Raw genomic sequence first — 19,297 nt, forward strand, 5'->3', positions numbered from 1 at the left:
AGGGTATAGACCTTCTCTTCTTCTTTTTTTTTTTTCTTCTTTTTTTAAAAAACAAATTTCTTATCATTTTGTTTTTATTTTAAGAAAAAAAAAAAAACTAAAAACACAGAAACGCTTGTTCATACGTTAGATCAAAGTAATTTTTCAAATGCCAAAAAGAATTGCTCAGAAAAAAGTACAAAAAAAATGACAGTTGTGATTCTTGTGAACGTAACTTTCTACTGTTTCTAGTATAAATTCAAAAAAGAAGCCTTTCTAGTCGTTAGTCACAGAGGAGTGGCATCTGTAGTGGTTAATAGAAAATCGGGGGGCATTTGGGTAAGCGTGTTACTTCGTCCAAGTTCCGTTGAAGATCCATGTCCGAAAAGGCCTGATTTCAAAACAAAGTCATCTCTCTCTCTCTCTGTGCAACTCGCACTCACTCACACCTCTTCTCCAGTGAAAATTCTTTCTCTTAATCGATAATATTTTTTGATCGGCAGAAGCGTGAAATGTATGAGGCGCAGCGTTTCGTGGATTCGCAAGAGAATGCGAATTTCGGGGACCCAAAATCGTGGCTTTCGGGGGAGGATCACAACTCGTCTCCGACTCACCGGCTAACTCAGTCCTCACTCGCCAACTCAACCGCTACCGCCCCAGCGGGTCCAAGTGGCAGCTTGGATCGGGTCCTTTTCCAAGACCTTGTAGAGATAGTCCCTCTCGTTCAGTCTCTCATCGTAAACTCTCTCTCTCTCTCTCTCTCTCGGATTTTTTTTTCCTGGTATTTGTTTTTGGTTCTTTTGGGTTTATCGAAAGTAGGGGTTTTGCTTAGTGGGATTTTGAATGAGGGAAAATTTCCAAGATTTTCCCTGTAATTTAATAGAGTATTTGGTACACTGGGAAGTTGCAATGGTGAAAAAAGATAACATAAATAATTTTTTTTAAAAAAAAATTATTTAAGCTCTAAAGACTCTGAATTTGAAGTAAAGGGTAGTTGTTGTATTGGGCTGAAGGCGTCGATTATTTGTTGAACTTTGTTTCTCTTTTTGTGTTTTTGGCTTCTAGTTTCCTGGGTTTTGAATGATGGTAAATTCAAGAACTGAGGAATGTAATTTTCTGTCTTTCTCAGAGTTTCGTAGCCAAAATTAAAACGGAGCATTTTCATTGCTTATTTTATTATTATTATTATTTTTTGTCTTCTTTCTGTAATTGAATTTTTTGAAATGAATCTGGTTAGGATCGGAAGCCGAGCAGTTCGTTTACGCGGCGGGGTTCGATGATCTACACAAAGACGCCTTCAAGAGAATCGTTATCGAAAAAAGTAATGTCTTACAGTCAGGTGTTTTTTTTTTGGTTATCTGTACAGTGTTATTTGTCATTTATTTACTTTGCTTGCTTTTACTTGTTTTGGAAACATTTGTGTCATTCATGTTGAATTTCACAACAATGTGTGGTGATTATTCGTTAGATTTAAGAGGAAGGTGGCATTGCATTCCCAGAAAATCTTTTTTGATGTTAGGTTAGATCACAACCATGTTTGATGTTGCAAGTAAGGAATGGTATATCTTCTTTTCTTTTTTTTTGGGTTTTTTGTTTTGGTTAATACGGAGGAATCAAGTGGAAATAAATGTAGAGATCTTAATTATGTTCTAATTGGATCTTAGCCATTAGAGGTGAAAGTAATTCATACTTCACTTTCCCTAGCTGTAAGTTTATTGTAGTCAACGTTTCTTAGAAATGCTCATATGGCCACCCTTGGTACGCCATGGTGGTAAAGGTATGTTTTTGGAAATACAGTTATTGGTATATTTTTGTCATAGTACTTCAATGTGTAAAGGTAATAACATAAAGGGGTAAATGCCATTTTACTACCTCTGGCTTGCAGTTTTGTCAAAAAGCTACCTAGGTTTTTAAAAATGACGCTTTTACTACCTAGGTTTTGCACGTTTATCAAATTACTACTTTTGTCAATTTTCCATCCAAAAAATAACGATCATGTTGCCATATGCCCCAAATAGCCATATCATCATCTTCCACAAGATTGTGCCACGTGTACATCATACCATCCCATACTTGACACCTCAGTGTCGCTTGTCAAATCAATACTTAACATATTAATTAAGTATAATAAAATTACATCTTTATGTTTAAAAAAATTATAAAAAAGGGAAGGAAAAAAAGTTGTTCAACTTTTTGCCCATGTAGATCCACCCCGGACGTAGTAGAGGCACCCCCCAATCTCTTCAAGGGGTTGCACGTGAGGCCTCCACGACCCACTTGAGGAGGGCTTCATGACCTTTACGAGGGGTGGGTCGTGGAGGTTTGACGACCCCCCTTGCGGAGCTCCACCTGTGAGGCGTGGGTCATGGAGCCTCTGTGACCCCTCGTGGAGGTTGTGCCTCTATGAATGTTTGTGGAGACTCCACAACTCACCCCTTGCGAAGGTTGCAAGGATTGGGACCTCCACCCCTCAGGGTTGGATCTACATGCTAGTTGTGGGTGGATATCTAGCCAGTTTTCTTTAGCATAAAGGTATAATTATAATTTAATTAATATGTTAAATATTGATGTGGCAAGTGATGTTGACGTGTTGAGTATGAGATGGTGTGATGTACACGTGACACAATCTTATAGGAGATACGTGGCTATTTGCCCACATGACACATTGACTGTTATCTTCTATATGGAAAATTGACAGAAATAATAATTTGATAAACGTGTAAAACTCAGGTAGTAAAATTGCCATTTTAGAAAACCTAGGTAGTTTTTTGACAAAACTGCAAACAGTAGGTAGTAAAAATGGATTTAACAACCCTAGCATAAATGCAGAAGAATTTATCTATATTTTATTATTCTATGCTTGAGATGTATTGTCATCTTTTGTGATTATGGGTAGGATCCATGAAGAATCACATATTACAAAGAGAAAAATATAGCAGACTATTTGAAATTTACGAGTTAATATAGGCATATAGGGTATGATAAGAAATCAAATAAATACTACATGAAATACTATGGTTTCTTTTTTTTTTTTCCTCGTAACACAAATCATGAGATCTCAAATAAGTTTGAGCTAGGTCTTTTGTTTTTTTTTTTATTTGGTTGTATAATGTGTATATGTGTGTATTTTTCTTTTTAAGGGTGGCAGGGTCACCCCTATAAAGAGCACTCTTGCCAATTTACCCACTTATTTCTTGTCTCTCTTCCCTTTCCTAGCAAGTGTTGCTAAGTGTATTCAGCATGATTTCTTATGGGGTGGGCTAGGCTAAGAGTTCAAATATCACTTGGTGAGTTGGACCAAGGTATGTTCTCCGATCTCTGAAGGAGGGTTGGGTATCAGGAATTTGATGGTGTTCAATCTCACATTGTTAGGTAAATGGTTGTGGCACTATGGGATTAAGAGAAAGGCTTGGTGGAGAGTTTATGGGGTGGGTGGTGCTCCCTTGAGCCTATAGGAACCTTCAGGGTGGGGTTGTGGAAGAACATCAGAAAGAGTTGTGATAAATTTTTAGGCTATACTAGACTTGAGGTGGGGGATAGGACTAGGATTAGCTGTAGGCATGATTTGTGGTGTGGAGATACGATTCTTAAAGTAGCTTATCAAGTTCTTTTTGGTATTGCTTGTGCAAAGGATGCCTTGGTTGCGACTAATTTGCAGTTTTTGGGCGGTTCCAACTAGTGGAATGTGAGCTTTATTAGGGAGGCACATGATTGAGAGGTGGATGTCTTTTTGCCAGGTGTTGCATTCAATTAAAGTGAGTAGAGGTAGTGAAGATAAGTTCTGGTGGGTTTTCTCCAAAGGAGGTTTGCTTCATGTCAAGTCCTTCTGCTCCTTGGCGTGTTTTGAAGGTGGTTGCTTCCCTTGGAAGAGTGTGTGGTAGACATAGGCTCCTTTGATGGCGGTCTTTTTTGCTTGGTCAGCGGCCCTAGGCAAAATCCTTACCTTGGATAATCTAAGGAAGCGGCATGTTATAGTGATGAACAGGTGTTGCATGTGTAAGAGGAATGGGGAGTATGTGGACCATCTTTTGCTTCATTACGAAGTAGCTTTTGCTATGTGGAGTGCAATCTTTAGTTGTTTTAGGATGTTGTGGGTTATGCCTAGATGTGTTATCGACTTGTTTGCTTGTTGGTGATCTTCTCGAAGGTCGAGGAGTGCTATGGTGTGGAAAATGGTGCCTACTTGCTTATTTTGGTATTTATGGAGGGAAAGAAATAATAGAAGCTTTGAGGATTTGGAGAGGATCTTGGAAGAAATTTTATCCTCTTTTTTCCATACGTTGTATTTTTGGACTACGGCTTATGTGTCCCCTCTATCAATTAGCTATGATAATTTTCTTGTTCGTTTTTCTTTTTCTAGTTACATAATTCCTTTTGTATACTTCTGGTGTACTTAGGAACACGTTACGCTTTTAATAAGATGGGATTATTACTTATCAAAAAAATGAATACTAAAAGTTGCTATTGAGATGTAACGTTTATTTAAAAGTGGAGTCTACTTGTACAAAAGCTAGCATACTTGTGGCTATGTTTTACTAGTGAATTAAACCGTTGGAAAAGTAGAAGTTGAAAATTTTTTGCAGTTGGGCAATCTAGACATATCTATGAATGTTTTGGTGTGGACTAGGAGCAGTTCCACCCCCCCCCCCCCCCCCCCCCCCCCCCCCCCCACACACATGGATTTGAGTAAGTCTGAGCTAATAATTTTTCAAATTTGATTGGGAACTATTTGTTTGTTAGGTTGGAAGCCAATTAGCCAATTAATGCAACCTTTATCTTTCCTTGGGACTGAAGTAGTTACTGTATACCTCTCTACTTTGTATTACCTAATCAAGCAGTCTAATAGTGAGTTTAGAGTATCTTATTGCAGATTACCAATTATAATTGTAATTGCTAGAATTACGAAAGTTCGTTTTCAATTTTAATTCAGGTTGCAACTTTTCTTTGTATATTTGACCGTCTAATTATGTGTTGTAGTTTTAGGATGTTTTGTTTTTTTTCATAACTGGGGCTTTGTGCCTGGCAGTAATTTGCTGTGTATGGATCATCAAGTGGGTGCTGATAGCTCTTTTCATTATTTGAAGGTGACTGAATCAAAAGGACGGACTGCAGCTCAATCCATTCCCACCAAAAAGAGAAGAGAGAACACTAGCAACAACCCAGATGCTGACAACTTTTCAGTTTTTTCGTCGAGGGCTTTGGCAGCAAAAAAGGACAGAGAAGAGTTGGTCATGTTAAAGGAACAAGTGGAGGATCTGCGAATGAAATTATCGGAGAAAGATGAACTTTTGAAATCTGCAGAGATCTCAAAGAATCAGGTGAATGCTGCTGTTCAAGCTAAACTTGATGAACTGAGACACCAAGCTTCACAAAAGGACTCTTTAATAAAGTCTACGCAGCTGCAACTTTCTGATGCAAAGGTACCAATCTATTGCTTTTGTTGTTTTACTAGCATAATGAATTTGTCAAGTGTTCCGGGTTGTGAGTGCCAACTTCTGGTTTATTATTTTAGTGACATATAAGATAAGATACAGATTTCTCAAATGTTGTCATTTTACTGCAATACCTGATGAAGTTGTTGATATGGATCTTAGGAAATGTGAAAGAGTCAGCTAAAGTGTATGTGGATGCAACACTTCTAGGTTATTTTTAATAAAGGTTATAATATTAGTTTCGACATTAATTTGGTCTTAGTCCAATATTACATAATTTTACAAAGTATTGTCAGTGTCAATTTAAAATTTTGATGTTCATTTTTTTTAATTTTTTTTATGGGTTATGTTCAGTTGAATTGAAATTTTGATTTTTTTAATTTCAAAATGCATTGAAATCAAACTACTTGTTTTTCTTCTTTGTTATGAATCTTAAAAGATTTGCTTTTTTCTTTAATAAACATGGTATAGCATCTAACCAATCAAGTTGAAACCTGACTGTATGCTCCATTTGGGAAAAGAAGATAATATTGTATATATCTCTATTTCTTTTTCTTGATTAACTTCTTTTTTTTTTTTTTGGATGAAATCGTCTCATTTGATACTAACAGCACTTTTTTTCCACAGATTAAGCTTGCGGACAAGCAAGCTACGCTTGAAAAGATACAGTGGGAAACAATGACATCCAACAGGAAAGTGGACAAACTCCAGCAAGAGCTGGACCGCATGCAAGGAGAAATTTCATCATTTATGCTGTTGTTTGAAGGCTTGACAAAGAGTGATTCCGCTGTATATGCTGATGATTATGACCTAACAGCAAAATATTTGGATCATCTGCCTTGTAATGTAAGTTAATAGTCACCACCTTCTGTTTGCTTCTATCTGCCATATACTCTTCTTCTTTTTGGTGCTTATATCTTCTAGAATTTATATCTCCATTGATACAGCAGCTCTAGAAAGTTAAAAAGAACCATGCTGTTTGCCGTTTGGAAGCCCAAGACTAGGGCTTTGGGCTTTATTTCAATAAAAGCCCTGTGCCAATTAAACACTCTTTTTAGTCGAGGGTTAAATGTCCATAATAGTTGTTTGAGCCTTATTATTTGTTGCTTTTGTTTTATTATTATACTTAGGTTTTTGTATTCATGGTCTGGAATTATTTGGTCTTAGGGTTAGGATTTGCATTAGGGTTTTCTTACTAGAAAAAAGTGATTAGATGTTTACAGCTTTAAAGTGTACTCGTAAAAAAGGAGCATTCCAATGAACTTCCTCATACAAAATCTGCATATTATCACTCACCCAAGCCTTTGTGTTTCTTGCAATACAAAAAAATTCAGGGAAAGCCTCCTTTAAAGGTTGATCTCCACACCAAATATCATGCCCAAACCTAATTTGGGATCCATCTCTAACTTCAAAGCTGATGAACTTAGAAAAAGACTCCCACCCTCTCCTAGTATGCTTCCAAACCCCAACACCAAAAGACCCCTCAACCTGTTTAGTACACCAACCCCCATCCATACTCCCATATTTTCCTTCAACTACCTTCCTCCAATAAACTTCCCTCTCCGTAGCATACCGCCATAACCATTTCCCCAATAAAGCTTGATTAAACCTACGCAGATTTCTAATCTCCAAGCCACCACTTTGCAAAGGAGAGCAAACGAGAGACCATTTAACAAAGTGATACTTCATCTCCTCATTGGTACCACCCCATAAAAAATTCCTTTGCATCTTCTCTACCCTGTTTGCCACACTCGATGGAATGGGGAAAAGAGATAACAAATAGGTTGGTATGCTAGAAAGAGTGCTCTTAATCAGCGTAAGCCTCCCCCCTTTTGATAAAAGACCCATTTTCCACCCTGCCAACCTCCTTTCCATGGTCTCAAGCATACTGTTCCAGATTGTGGAAGCCTTGTAATGCGCCCCCAAAGGAAGCCCCAAATACTTCATATGTAAGCCCACCACCCGACAACCAAAAATACTAGCCAACAAATCAATATCCTGCACCTCCCCAATAGGAACAATTTCTGACTTCGGCAGATTTATCTTTAGACCTGAAACAACTTCAAAACATAGGAAAAGACAGCGTAAATTGCGAAGTTGTTCCTCATCCGCATCACAGAAAATCAGTGCATGAGACCTGGCGCCATTTGGGGGGTGTGCACCGCATTTGGTGGATTCCTTCCAAGAGAAAGCTTTGTGAGGTTCGATCATTTTTTGGAGTGCTTTCTTCTTCTTCTTCAGAGAGGCACGAGATGGGGAGCTCTTCTTTCCCGTGGAAGAGTATATGGAAGGTTAAAGTTCCGCTAGTGTTAGTTTTTTTGTGTGGATGGCTACTCTAGGAAGGATCCTCACTTTGGATAATCTTCGCAAGAGAGGTTTGATCGTGGTGGACTGGTGTAGTATGTGTAAGGGGAGTGGTGAGTCTATCAATCATCTCCTCCTCCATAATGATGTGGCACGTGCTCTTTGGAGTGTTCTTTTTTGCCCTTTTTGATGTGAACTAGGTCATGCATGGTAGGTTTATTGACCTCCTAGATTGCTGGAAAGGCCAAAGAGGTAATAAAATGGTGATGGAGGTGTGGAGAATGGCTCCTTTGTGCCTTATGTGGACCTACTTGGAGGGAGAGGAATACTCGATGTTTTGAAGATAAGGAAATGACAACGGCGGAGCTTAGCAATAGGTTTCTCAAATTGTTTTTCCTTTGGTCGGGAGCCTCGAGCATTCCTCAAGTTTCTACCATGCATCAATTTGTGGAATTGTGTTCTTTTTATCTTTAAAGGGGTGTGTGTGTCTTGTATACTTCTTGTGCAATAGGGTTGCGCCCCTATTTGCTTTTTAATGAATACTTATTTATCAAAAAAAAATGAATGCTCCTTATGTTTCTTGATTCTTTGTCTTCTTTTTTTCTCTTTGTTTTTTGGAACCTTCATCATTTTTTGAACCCATAATCAGCCCACTATACTCTTTACATTACTGTTCTCACAGCTTAGAACAGCCACCAGCTTCTTCTCTCTTTGCTTCCTTTTCAACTTTCATATTCCTCCTCTGAGAACCTCTGCAACCCTTAAACGCTATATTTTTCGCAATCTTTAGACAGCAACTAACTCTTTTAAACTAACCTTAAAAACTGCAATTTGTTGCTGCCAGGAAATTTCAAGTAAATAGTTCTCTTAACCCATAACCCACCATCTATTATTTCGTAAGGCAGCTATAAACTGAATAATAAAAAGGGCTGTCCTAGCTCATCTATACTGCTGCATTGAATGTTTTTTGCTTCCCTAGCAATGTACTTAACCAGAAAAGTGCTTTGTACCTCACTTCCCTTTGCAGCAATAATTATACTGTTTACTTCAATTGGACCTTAGTTTACCGGTTTTAATTCGGACAACTCGATCGCTTCTTCCTTTGCTGAAACTTCCTTCTTTGCTGCTCAGTTTCTGTATCATTACCTTTCAATAGCCAGGCTAGAAGCCCTAATTTGTAAGGCACGTGACACTGCTTCCCATGCTGCTTCCCAAACTGACCTACTTATTACTGCTGAAGATGCTCTTACACTGCACTGCTTCTTCCTAAATTATATTATCTAAATGAGATATGCACGAAGAGAAAGAACAAATAAAAAACAAAATGATTTCTAAGGTCATGGTGAAAGAGCTAAATGATAAATTATGAGAGTAATTTTTAACTGAGATAATAAACCTTCACAAGCAATTAGCCAATAAGCTATTGAGAGGAATTGGTTCGAGTCTGCAGATATGTATAACTTCGGTTTGTTGGTTGTTGTATCTTTGCAACTCACACATTTGTGTTTGTTTAAAAAGGATGATTTGGATGAGATGGAGATGCAAAGAATGGATGAAGCAAGAAAAGCTTATATTGCTGCAGTTGCCACTGCAAAAGAAAGGCAAGATGAAGAATCTATTACTGCTGCAGCCCGAGCAAGGTTACATCTTCAGTCATTTGTTCTGAAAGCCTAAAGTTGAGCCAGGGAGTTCTTTAGCTTGGAGTATTTCCACTCTAGTTCTTAGGTATTGAGAGGCTTCACACTATGAGGTATTTCTCCCAGCAGAAAAAAAGTCTTGATTTTTTTCCCCCCTTCTTTTTTCTCCCTGTGTGTTGCTTGCTGGGCTGTTGTTGATAATTATATCTGAATGATGCAAGGATAAGCTTTCTACTTGCTTTTCAAATGTCTTTTTTGCTCCTAGATGTTGAATGGGAACTAATAGATGCAATGTGTGTATCTGAGAGGGTCCTTTCATTTTCAAGGAGCTGAAAGTTGTACGTATTCTTTGTTCTTGCAAGTGTTCTACCTTTGTTCACAAGTTAGTGGAAATTTCACAGAGCTATTCGTTTGGAAGTTATGATTTGAATTTATCTAATCTAATCAATGGTGGCCATGAATCTTGATTGTGTTTGTGTGTGTGCACGACATGAATTTCATTTTCCGATTAAAATGTATTGTTAAGAAAATGTTTTAGGTTCTGTTTATTTTGACGTAAAATGTTTTTTGTTGAAAAATATTTTTAATGAAATTAATTTTCCAAAAAAAAAAAATTATTTTCAACATTTGGCTTATACGGAAAATGAGTGACAGCCGAAAACGGCCAACAACTTTCGGTAACCTCCGGCAGTGGTGCAACAAAGGTTTAGCGATTGTTCGACAAACAACGACGATTTGAGAAGGAGGGGTTTCAAGTATGGAAAAATATGCTTTAGCCTCTTAAATTATCAGACATTTTGCACTTGCATCCCCCCACTTTAAAAAGTAACATTGAACTCCCATTTTATTAAGGCATTTTGCACTTACATTTTCAGACTTTAAAAAGTAACATTCGACTCCCATTTTATTGTAACGTGTTAGATTAGATATTTTTGCAATTCACCTCCTCAAAATACTCTTCTAAGTCATTAAAATTACCATTTGAAAAAAAGTAAGATTATTTAAAAAAAAAAAAAAAAAAAAAACGGAAAACACCAAAAATGGGTGTCGCTTTTTATATTAGCCCCCTTATTTTTTTTTCTTTTCAAATGGTTATTTTTATATATTTTGAATTTTATCTTTTAATAACCATTTTAAATAAATAAATAAATAAATAAAGAGGATATGAAAAAGGCTACCCCTTTTTTGGTGTTTTCAGTTTTTTTTTTTTTTTTTTTTTAATAACTTAAAGGTTTTTTGAGGAGAAAAATGTTTAATTTGAGACCCAATGGTAAAATGTGAAGCCTTGATGCCACTTTTTAAAGTTTGGAAGCGTAGTTACAAAAAATAAGTGATAGTGTGATAGTCTAGAGAGTTAAAATATATTTTCCTCAATTCAAAAAACAATTTACAATTTTAAAAAAAGAAAACCATTTTACATAAATGAAATAAGCGTAAAAGGAAAAATGTTTTCAGCTTAACTATTAGTTTCAGTCACACCAAATAGGCAAACACCATAAAATAAATAAATAAATAAATAAAAAATCATTTTACAACTTAATAAACATAGCCTCAGTATACCTGGATTGAATGGGTAAAGTCCTATATACGTATATATCAAAAGTCCCTGGGAAAGCATAAAAGGAAGTATCCTACACAATTTGCCTTGAAAATGAAATGGAAATGTTTTTAATGAATACGAAATGGAAACGTTATTGTTTTTACGACAAATAAAAAGAACCAAAAAGAATGGGGACATGTGTTAACTGTGCTCCACAAATTTCTCTCATTTTTATCATGTATAGAAAACATAACTGACTCATTACTCATTATGTTCGTAACTCCCTTGTCCCTTTTTTCAAATTCAAAAATGCCCATTTCAATTCCCTCTTTCACAACCCAATTCCCCCCTCTCTCTCTCTCTCTCTCCCAAAACTGTTTTTAGAAATAGCAAAAAAAAAGGCACAACACAAGGAGACACATAATGTGCACACCCTGGACAAATCCAAGGCTAGTCAGACGGAGAGTCAGAGACTAGGCATCATGTTTCTTGGCTTGCAGGTAATCAACAACAACAACTTCTTCCTTTTCTTTCTTCATTTTTTCTTCTTCCTCCTTATCATTTTGACAAAATTTATAATGTTCCCAGATGATGAACCCACTACATCACCTCAATTGCCAATAAAAAACACTAGAAACGGTCAAAGCTAGCAGCAAGAAGATGACACGCCACAGAAGGCGCAATAACAAAGAGAGAGATATTGTTATTCCAGTTGAAAATGAGCCGGCTGATGACTCCCGGTGGCAACATTTCTCCAATGAAGACTACATTGTTTTCTGCTTTAGAGAGAATGGAGCATTCGACGTTGTCAAGGAAACTTCCAGACCTGTAAACCGAAAGGTTAGCAGCAACTTAAAAGTTGAGAAAAAGAAATTTACTTTATTTATTCATGCCCTTTACTTTGGTTTGGTTTGGAGAAGCAGTTCAATTATGGGGCGGAAGCCAAAACAGGAGTAAAAAGGTATGGCAATGAAGAAAAGTTGAATAGAAATGGATGTGATGGGCATGTTATGGTCTCTAATCAAAAGGTATCATATCATATCATATGTATATATATGCGCAGTTTTGGCTTAGAAAGTTGATAGAATTACGACATGTGTCCTAAACCCATATATATATATAAATTTTTTTATGTATGAACTGGTTTTTTTTTTTTTTAGCTCTCTCTCTAATAAACCAACGTGATCTCTCTCCCTCTATTTCTACTTAAATGTCTTAAATCTCTTTCTCGCCCATAATTTTATGTTTGAACCTTTTTTTGTTTTTCCCTCTCTAAACTAATGCACTACTCTCTCTCTGTCTCTCTCTCCCTCCCTCTCTCTCTACTTAAACACACATCTCTCTTGAGAAATGCTAAATATTTCAAATTTTTGTTCCAGAAGTTGATTTACAAATGATGTGTCATCACTCCATGAGTTGATGACACATTTTCCAAAATAATAAATTTCATAAGATGGTGACATATCATTTGGAAATAAACTTTAAAAAAAAAATTTTAAAAAAAAAATTGGAGTGTGTAGCACTTCTCCTCGCTCTCTACTGAACACTAACGTTTGCAAATATGGTTTAACTGTCTTATTATTATTATTATTATTATTTTGACATGTTCGCACAAGAGGGGTGAGGGGAATTCGAACTAGTGACATCCGCTTCATTAGGCATAGTCCCAACTGATTGATCTACCTCTTAGGGACATGGTTTAAGTGTCTTAACTATCTCTCTCGGGTCTCCCATAATTTTATATCTGAATTTGTTTTTTTTTTTTTGAATTAATTGTGTTAACTCTCTCTCTCTCCGCCATAAACCAATGCACGTCTCTCTCTCTTCCTCTCTCACTCCCTCTACGGATCACCAATGTTTGAAAATATCTAATAATTGCACATTTCTCTCTCTCTACTCAAATGCACATTCTCGCTCTCACCTATAATTTTACATATCTGAATTGGTTTTTTATTTATTTTTGAATTAATTGTGTTAACTCTCTCTCTTTCTCTCCCATAATTTTATGAAATTATAACATAATTAATTATATGCATTAATTTTAAACAATTTATCTTCTCTTTTTTTTTTTTTTTAAAAAAAAAAAATGAAATAGTCAAAAAAGAGCTATTTGCTCAAGAGTCACAGTTCTATTTATATATCAATGTGAGACAATTAAAAAATAAGAATTTTATTTGTAATATATTTAATTGTCTTAATGAAGATAATAAAAGATTCTCAAATTCTCTCTCTCTCTCTCTCTCTCTCTCTCTCTCTATTTTTCTTTTTATCTTCTCTTGCTAGACAATTAAAATGTACGGATTTATATTTGGAATGCATTTAATTGATGTCTTAACGAATAAAACAAAATATTCCAAAATTCTCTCTTTCTCTCTTTCTTTATTTTTCTTTTTTCTTCTCATACTTTCTATTTATATCTCAATTTAGAAAAAAGACGAGAAAGAGAGAGTTTTCAATCGTTGTTTTTCAATGAAAAAAATATACTACATTTCTTTTCTTTCTTTTTTTTTTTTTTTTTTTTTTTTGCTATAACACTTCTTTTCAATTATATAGTTTTCATTTTTTCTTTCGTTTTTATTTATTTATTTATTTTTTTATCTTTATCCTGCGGTTATATTCTTCTATTTTCGTTTGTGTCCCATATATCATTTTTATTCAAATTGATTACTTCTCTTTTGTAAATTTTACATTGAATTCGAGAAATTTTACAATTAAAACATAGGGGTTTGATTTGTAATATTTTAATTGTCTTAATGAAGAAAACAATAGGTTCCCAAATTTTCTCTTTCTCTTTCTAATTTTCTTTTTATCTTTTTTTGCTTTATGTTTATATCCTACAATTAAAACGTATTTTATTTGGAATGCATTTAATTGATGTCTTAGTGAAGAAAACAAAATGTTTTGAAATTCTCTCTATCTCTCTATCTGTTTACTTTTCTTTTTTCTTTTCTTGCTTTCTATTTATATCTCAATGTTTTTTTTTTTTTTTTTTATAATTTTTTTTTGTAAATTTTACACTCAATTTAAGAAAGAGAGAGAGAGAGAGAGAAAGTTTCCAATCGTTGTTTTGTTTGTGTCCCTTATATTTTTTCTAATTTATATATTATTTTTATTCAAATTGATTACTTCTCTTTTGTAAATTTTACATTAATTTTGGAAAATTTTAGAATTAAAAGGGGTTTTATGATAGTATAAAATTTTTAATATATTTCTTTGAATTATATTAAAAATTTTATTTTTTAGTGTTTTTATCTTTATTTCATGTGGTTATCTTCTTCCATTTTTTTTTGTTTTTTTTTTGTTTCCCTTAAATTTTCTACTGGTTTATATATTATTTTTTATTCAAATTGATTATTTTTCTTTGGTAAATTTTACATTGAATTCAAGGAAATGATAGCGAAAGAGAGTTTCTTATCGTCATTTTTGTAATGAGTTATGACTTTTTTTAGATTATGTTGATGTTCATCGAATTTTTTTTTTTCCTAAAAGTAGTTCATTTTATGTTATATATGTGAAGGATAGTCAAAAAAAAAAAAAAAAAAACCTTTCTTTGATAATAAGTTTTCTTATACCTATGAATTTCATTGGAACTAGGAAAAATATAGAGAAAGAGATATTTATTTCATGTGGTTTTGTTTTACCCTTTTTTTTTTTCTTATTTTTTATTCTAATGTATATATTATTTTTCGTTCAAATTTCTTATTTTTCTTTTGTAAATTTAATTGACTCTGTTGTTCTTTCTGTTTTTTTGGTATTCCAATATTCCTTCCACAATTTTGTATCTCGTTCTTTTATGAAAGAGATAAAACTACTCCTATGAGAATAAATGTAACATGTTTTAATTTATATGAATTAAATTAAAATTAAGGGTCTTATGTTTTAACTCATTTTAATGTTTTATTTGTTTTGTTTTTTGTTTTTGTTTTTTTGTTTTTTTTTTTTTTTTTTCTATTTGGTTGTGTGATTTACTATGATTTTTATGTATTTTTTTTTAATGTGCTTAAATTAAAATTAATTAAGGGTATTATGTTTTAACTCATTCCACCTTTTTTTTTTTTTTTTACACTTCTTTCCATTTTAAATTACACATGAGAATTTTTTAACATGTTTTAATTTATATGCATTAAAACTAAAATTATATATGGTTCTTATGATAGTATATTTTTATGTGATTTATATATTCATGCAATCTTATGTGTAATTGTATCACTATATTTAGCAATATATTGTTGTATAACCTTTACTATATATATATATTTTATTGAAATAGGTGTGATAGATTTTTTTACACAACTTTTTTAATTTATAATTAAAAAAAAAAAATGATGGAGATGTATTTTAAGTTTTGAAATTAAATTATAATAAATAATTCCACGTATTGCACGGGTTATGAGCTAGTTTATATAAATAGGTTTTTGTTTTTTTTTTTTTTTTTTTTGAATTCCCATTTGGAAAGGTGTCTTTAAAAAGTGTTGTACCAACGAGTTGACATAGATTCCTACTTTCTATAATTATTTTCGTATTTCTTGGGAAAAAAAAAAAAAAAGAAGAAGAAGCTAATTATTGTGTTTTTTGGTAGGATGAGGAAGAAAGCATATACTTTGATGCTGAAGGGCCTACAAACGGCATGAGAAGGAGATATCATATTGCTCATGAGGTTGAAGACCGCCTGGTGTCAGTAGGATCAAGTGAATCTAATCAATCCGATGGCAGCAATGGATCTTTTGCCTTTCCAGTGTAAGTTGAAACTTCCTTTTTTTTTTATTTTTTTATTTTTTTATTTTTTTATGTTATTATTATTATTATTATTATTTGTTTTTTTTTTTAAAAAAAATAATGCTCTTATATTTCTCTACAGTTTTAAAAACCCTCATTTGATTTATTATATTTTAGTTTATTTGAGGGTTTTAAAGTCACTTATAAGTGTGAAAAAAATGAGTATAAAAAAGTGGAACTACGTGTAAAGTTACTTTTGTTTTTGTTTCTTTTTGCCCTAATCAAAATCAGTAAAAGGTCACGTCACAAAGAGCCTATTTTTCGTTTCTAATTCTAATATAAAATGAGTGAGAATGCTTGCAAACACTAAGTTAAAAAGCAACCCTTAACATCTTTAAGGCAGCGCCACCCATCTCTGAAAGTAAAATCGAGACCCGTGTAAGACACCCCCCAACCCTAAACACAAAGTTAGAAGGAACCCATTTTGCTACTTAATGTGCACATCCTTTAGAGGGAGCAAATGCTTGGGGATGTCTTCTTGTTGTTTCAAATCGAAATCTCTCTAAGCTTCATGTTTCTACAATATGATGTTGCAGGTTGGGGTGGGAATGGATGGGAAGCCCTATGGAAATGCCAAAATCAGATGGCCGGCAATTAAGGAAGCACAAGGCCCGTTGTGTGGGATTTCAGTGTTTTGGAATTTGAAAGTTGCATTGTGATGTGCTCGTTGTGTACAAAAATATACTAATAATAATATATCATTCGCAATAGAACGAATCCTTAAAGGATAGGGCTATGTTGAGGGTGTCTAACCTCAAGGATTGCAGGGATGTTATCAAGTTATCGAGATCAAAAGTAACTTAAGCAAATAGTTGTTGATTTGTTTGTGACTAAAGTGCATAAAATAGCGCAAAATGAATTGATTTAAAATAAAGAGACAGAGTGTAGGGTATTGACCTCACCGCTATTCTTACAACAATGGCTAATCATATTTAATCATGAAGATTCATTCTATGCATGCTATAACTAAACAAGAAAATACTATATTAAAGAATAAGGATAATCCATCTTTGGTAGGCACGGATCGTCCATCTAACCACTAAGATGTGGTACGACCCGTCTTCCCTAAGTATGAACTATCTAATCATTTAATAGGATACATACAATTAAGGAAATAGCATAACCCATCTTCGGTTGGTACAAATCGTCTACCTAAACTAGGGTTTAGTACGATCCGTCTTTCCTAGGTATGGTCTATCTAACCCTATTGATCATATGTCAATTAAAACCATTGTATAATCATCATCCCCAAAATCACAGAAAACAAGAATGATTTGAGTTCAATAAAGGCAAACAGCTTTCTAAGACAAGATAAGAAATTCATCAATATTGATTTTGGAATTTAAGAAGAATTGCATTTAAACATAAAGATCAATATTAAATTGTAGCAATCCTCTAGATTATACAACCAACATGCATAAACTGAAAATCTAAATTAAGATACAATCAAACAATTGTTCTTGGTTAGGGTTACATCAATCCCCCTACGAAGAGTTTAGTCGCTCATGACTCTGCTACAATAGCCTCCTGCCATGATCAACTATTTATTGGAATTTTGCTCTGGTAGCAGTGTGTCTTTTTCTCAATGCCTAGAGGTCTATTTATAGGGATTAGGACACCCTAAGAACCCTACAAATCGTAGACAGTCTCCTAGTTCAAAGAGGAGACTGCAAACCCAATTTAAGGTGGAAAAGGTCTTCTACCTCATGCTGGACGCCCGAATGCGCTCAATCCCAAGGAGTGCGCTCGAGCACAAGTGCGCTTGAGCTTAGCTGGAGAGGCGCTCGAGCCCAGGTGCACTCGAACCCTTTGCTATATGCTCGATCCTAGGCCTTCAAGATGCTCCCAAAATGTTCCTTTAAGCCCATTTTCCACTGGAATTCTTGCATCTATCATTCAAAACCCTGAAACATGAAAACAAAAAAAAAGAAACAAAAATTAAACAAATAACAACGCGAAGGAGTTAACATATGCGATTTAAGGGGCTAGAATGTTGCAACATTCTGTGCTTATCACACCCCCAAACTTACATATTGCTAGTCCCTTAGCAATACAAAATATAAAATAAATTGAAAAACAATAAGATAAATCCTTCTTTCGTGGGATGTATGATTGCATTTAGCGTATACAACAAGCCTTTTAAACCCCTAGGCATCCATAGAGGACGAGTGAAGTCTCGTGAGCGTTTAATAGGAATGGTACCCACAAACATTGTTATTACCATGTTATCCCCTAGAATGAAGCATTATAAAAATCATGGTTCTCATTCATTAGGAAGCCTAACAAAACGAACTCCAACTTCACACTTCTAGGAAACTAAGAATCAAACTACTATACATGGCATTATAAGATATCACAAGATTCAACTAGTGTAAAGTGAACTTAACACATAGTCATGAGGTTTCAAAAACTAATCTTAATCATGAATGGTTCAATACTCAAAATTCGCTGGACTCCCTATTGGATAAAACAACAAAGGCAATTTTTTTTTTTTTAATAGCAGGCTGTGCAATGCTTAGCTTCCTTAAGCTTTCTAATTGACCCGTATTGAGGGTTAAGCCAATAACTCCCAAACCAGATGATTTTAAGGCATTAGGTGTTAAGACGCCCCTAAGGACTTACTAACTCGAGTAAAAAAGGCTACGAAGCTAAGTTAGCCATGTTATTAATCAAACCAAACTTCTCACTTTTTGACACGAACATTCACTACTTGATGAGGCAAGAGGTCTGGTTACTTGGTGGAAAGCTCAAAGTGATCTTTTTTCTTTTCTTTTTTTTTTTTTTTTGAATTTTTTTATGCCATGGTTATTCCTCCAATAAGTTACCCAATTGCATCCAAGATATTGACAATTGATGTGAAAATTATCTACCTAAATTAATAGGTAAATAATTGTACGTTTTACCTGCAAGTGCACAAGGTCAACATGGTAGTATAGGGTGCAAGTACAGGATCATTCCCACGAGGATTGCTGAATTTTCGTTTAAAAGTAAATTCCTTAAGCAAAAGCAAAATAAAGATTGATTGTTGAAGTGATGATAATAAAGGATAGGACTTTGATATCCACCACTAATTATATTAAGCTAATATATCAATATGCTAATGCTTTGATCAAGTTATGCATATTTAGTGTTTGTCAACCTAAGGGCATGGTGTATACTCCTTAAGCTATAGATTTCCCTAAATAACAAGTTAGGCATGGTGTATACTCTAACTCTTTTCTTCCCTAAAGGATTTAGCATGGTATATACTAAGTTGTTCTTTAGAAAAGCATATGTTCTATGGAAATTGACAAACACACGAGGCCTAGGGCATGGTATATACTCCCGGTTCCCAATGTTGATTAACCCAAGAATCCGGCGTGGATATCTCTTGTTACTTATGTTAAACCCAAGACTCGGTCATCCAAATTGATTTAACTAACTACTCCATACCACATGCATATGTTGATTAGGCACACATATAATAGGAATTCATGCAAGCAGGTATTAATCAAGTTAAATAGCACAACAAGATCATCACAAAGGCGCCAATATTGAAATATTAACAAAACATAACTAGAGCTTCAATCCAGCCCTACTAAATAAATTAGCTACATATAGAGTTGATGTTAAACATCTTCATAGAAGAA

At 34.3% G+C, this 19,297-nt stretch overlaps 2 protein-coding genes across 2 annotated transcripts; both read left to right on the forward strand.

Annotated features, from left to right (window-relative positions):
* The first annotated feature begins 291 nt into the window (after positions 1 to 291).
* On the forward strand, positions 292 to 9,760 carry MPB2C (movement protein binding protein 2C). Its single transcript, XM_059597881.2, has 6 exons — positions 292 to 386; positions 483 to 716; positions 1,217 to 1,300; positions 5,064 to 5,399; positions 6,039 to 6,257; positions 9,234 to 9,760. Exons 2-6 carry the CDS (start codon positions 492 to 494, stop codon positions 9,387 to 9,389), a joined length of 1,020 nt encoding a protein of 339 aa, XP_059453864.2. The 5' UTR covers positions 292 to 386; positions 483 to 491; the 3' UTR covers positions 9,390 to 9,760.
* Positions 9,761 to 11,299: 1,539 nt separating this feature from the next.
* On the forward strand, positions 11,300 to 16,404 carry LOC132185964 (protein BREAKING OF ASYMMETRY IN THE STOMATAL LINEAGE-like). The gene is made up of 5 exons (XM_059599786.2): positions 11,300 to 11,392; positions 11,481 to 11,732; positions 11,816 to 11,920; positions 15,472 to 15,629; positions 16,205 to 16,404. The coding sequence occupies exons 2-5, from the start codon at positions 11,553 to 11,555 to the stop codon at positions 16,311 to 16,313; spliced, it is 552 nt and encodes a 183-aa protein (XP_059455769.2). The 5' UTR covers positions 11,300 to 11,392; positions 11,481 to 11,552; the 3' UTR covers positions 16,314 to 16,404.
* Positions 16,405 to 19,297: the final 2,893 nt, after the last annotated feature.

This window comes from Corylus avellana, chromosome 7 (assembly GCF_965113065.1).
Source record: "Corylus avellana chromosome 7, dhCorAvel1.hap1.2, whole genome shotgun sequence".
Taxonomy (NCBI): domain Eukaryota; kingdom Viridiplantae; phylum Streptophyta; class Magnoliopsida; order Fagales; family Betulaceae; genus Corylus; species Corylus avellana.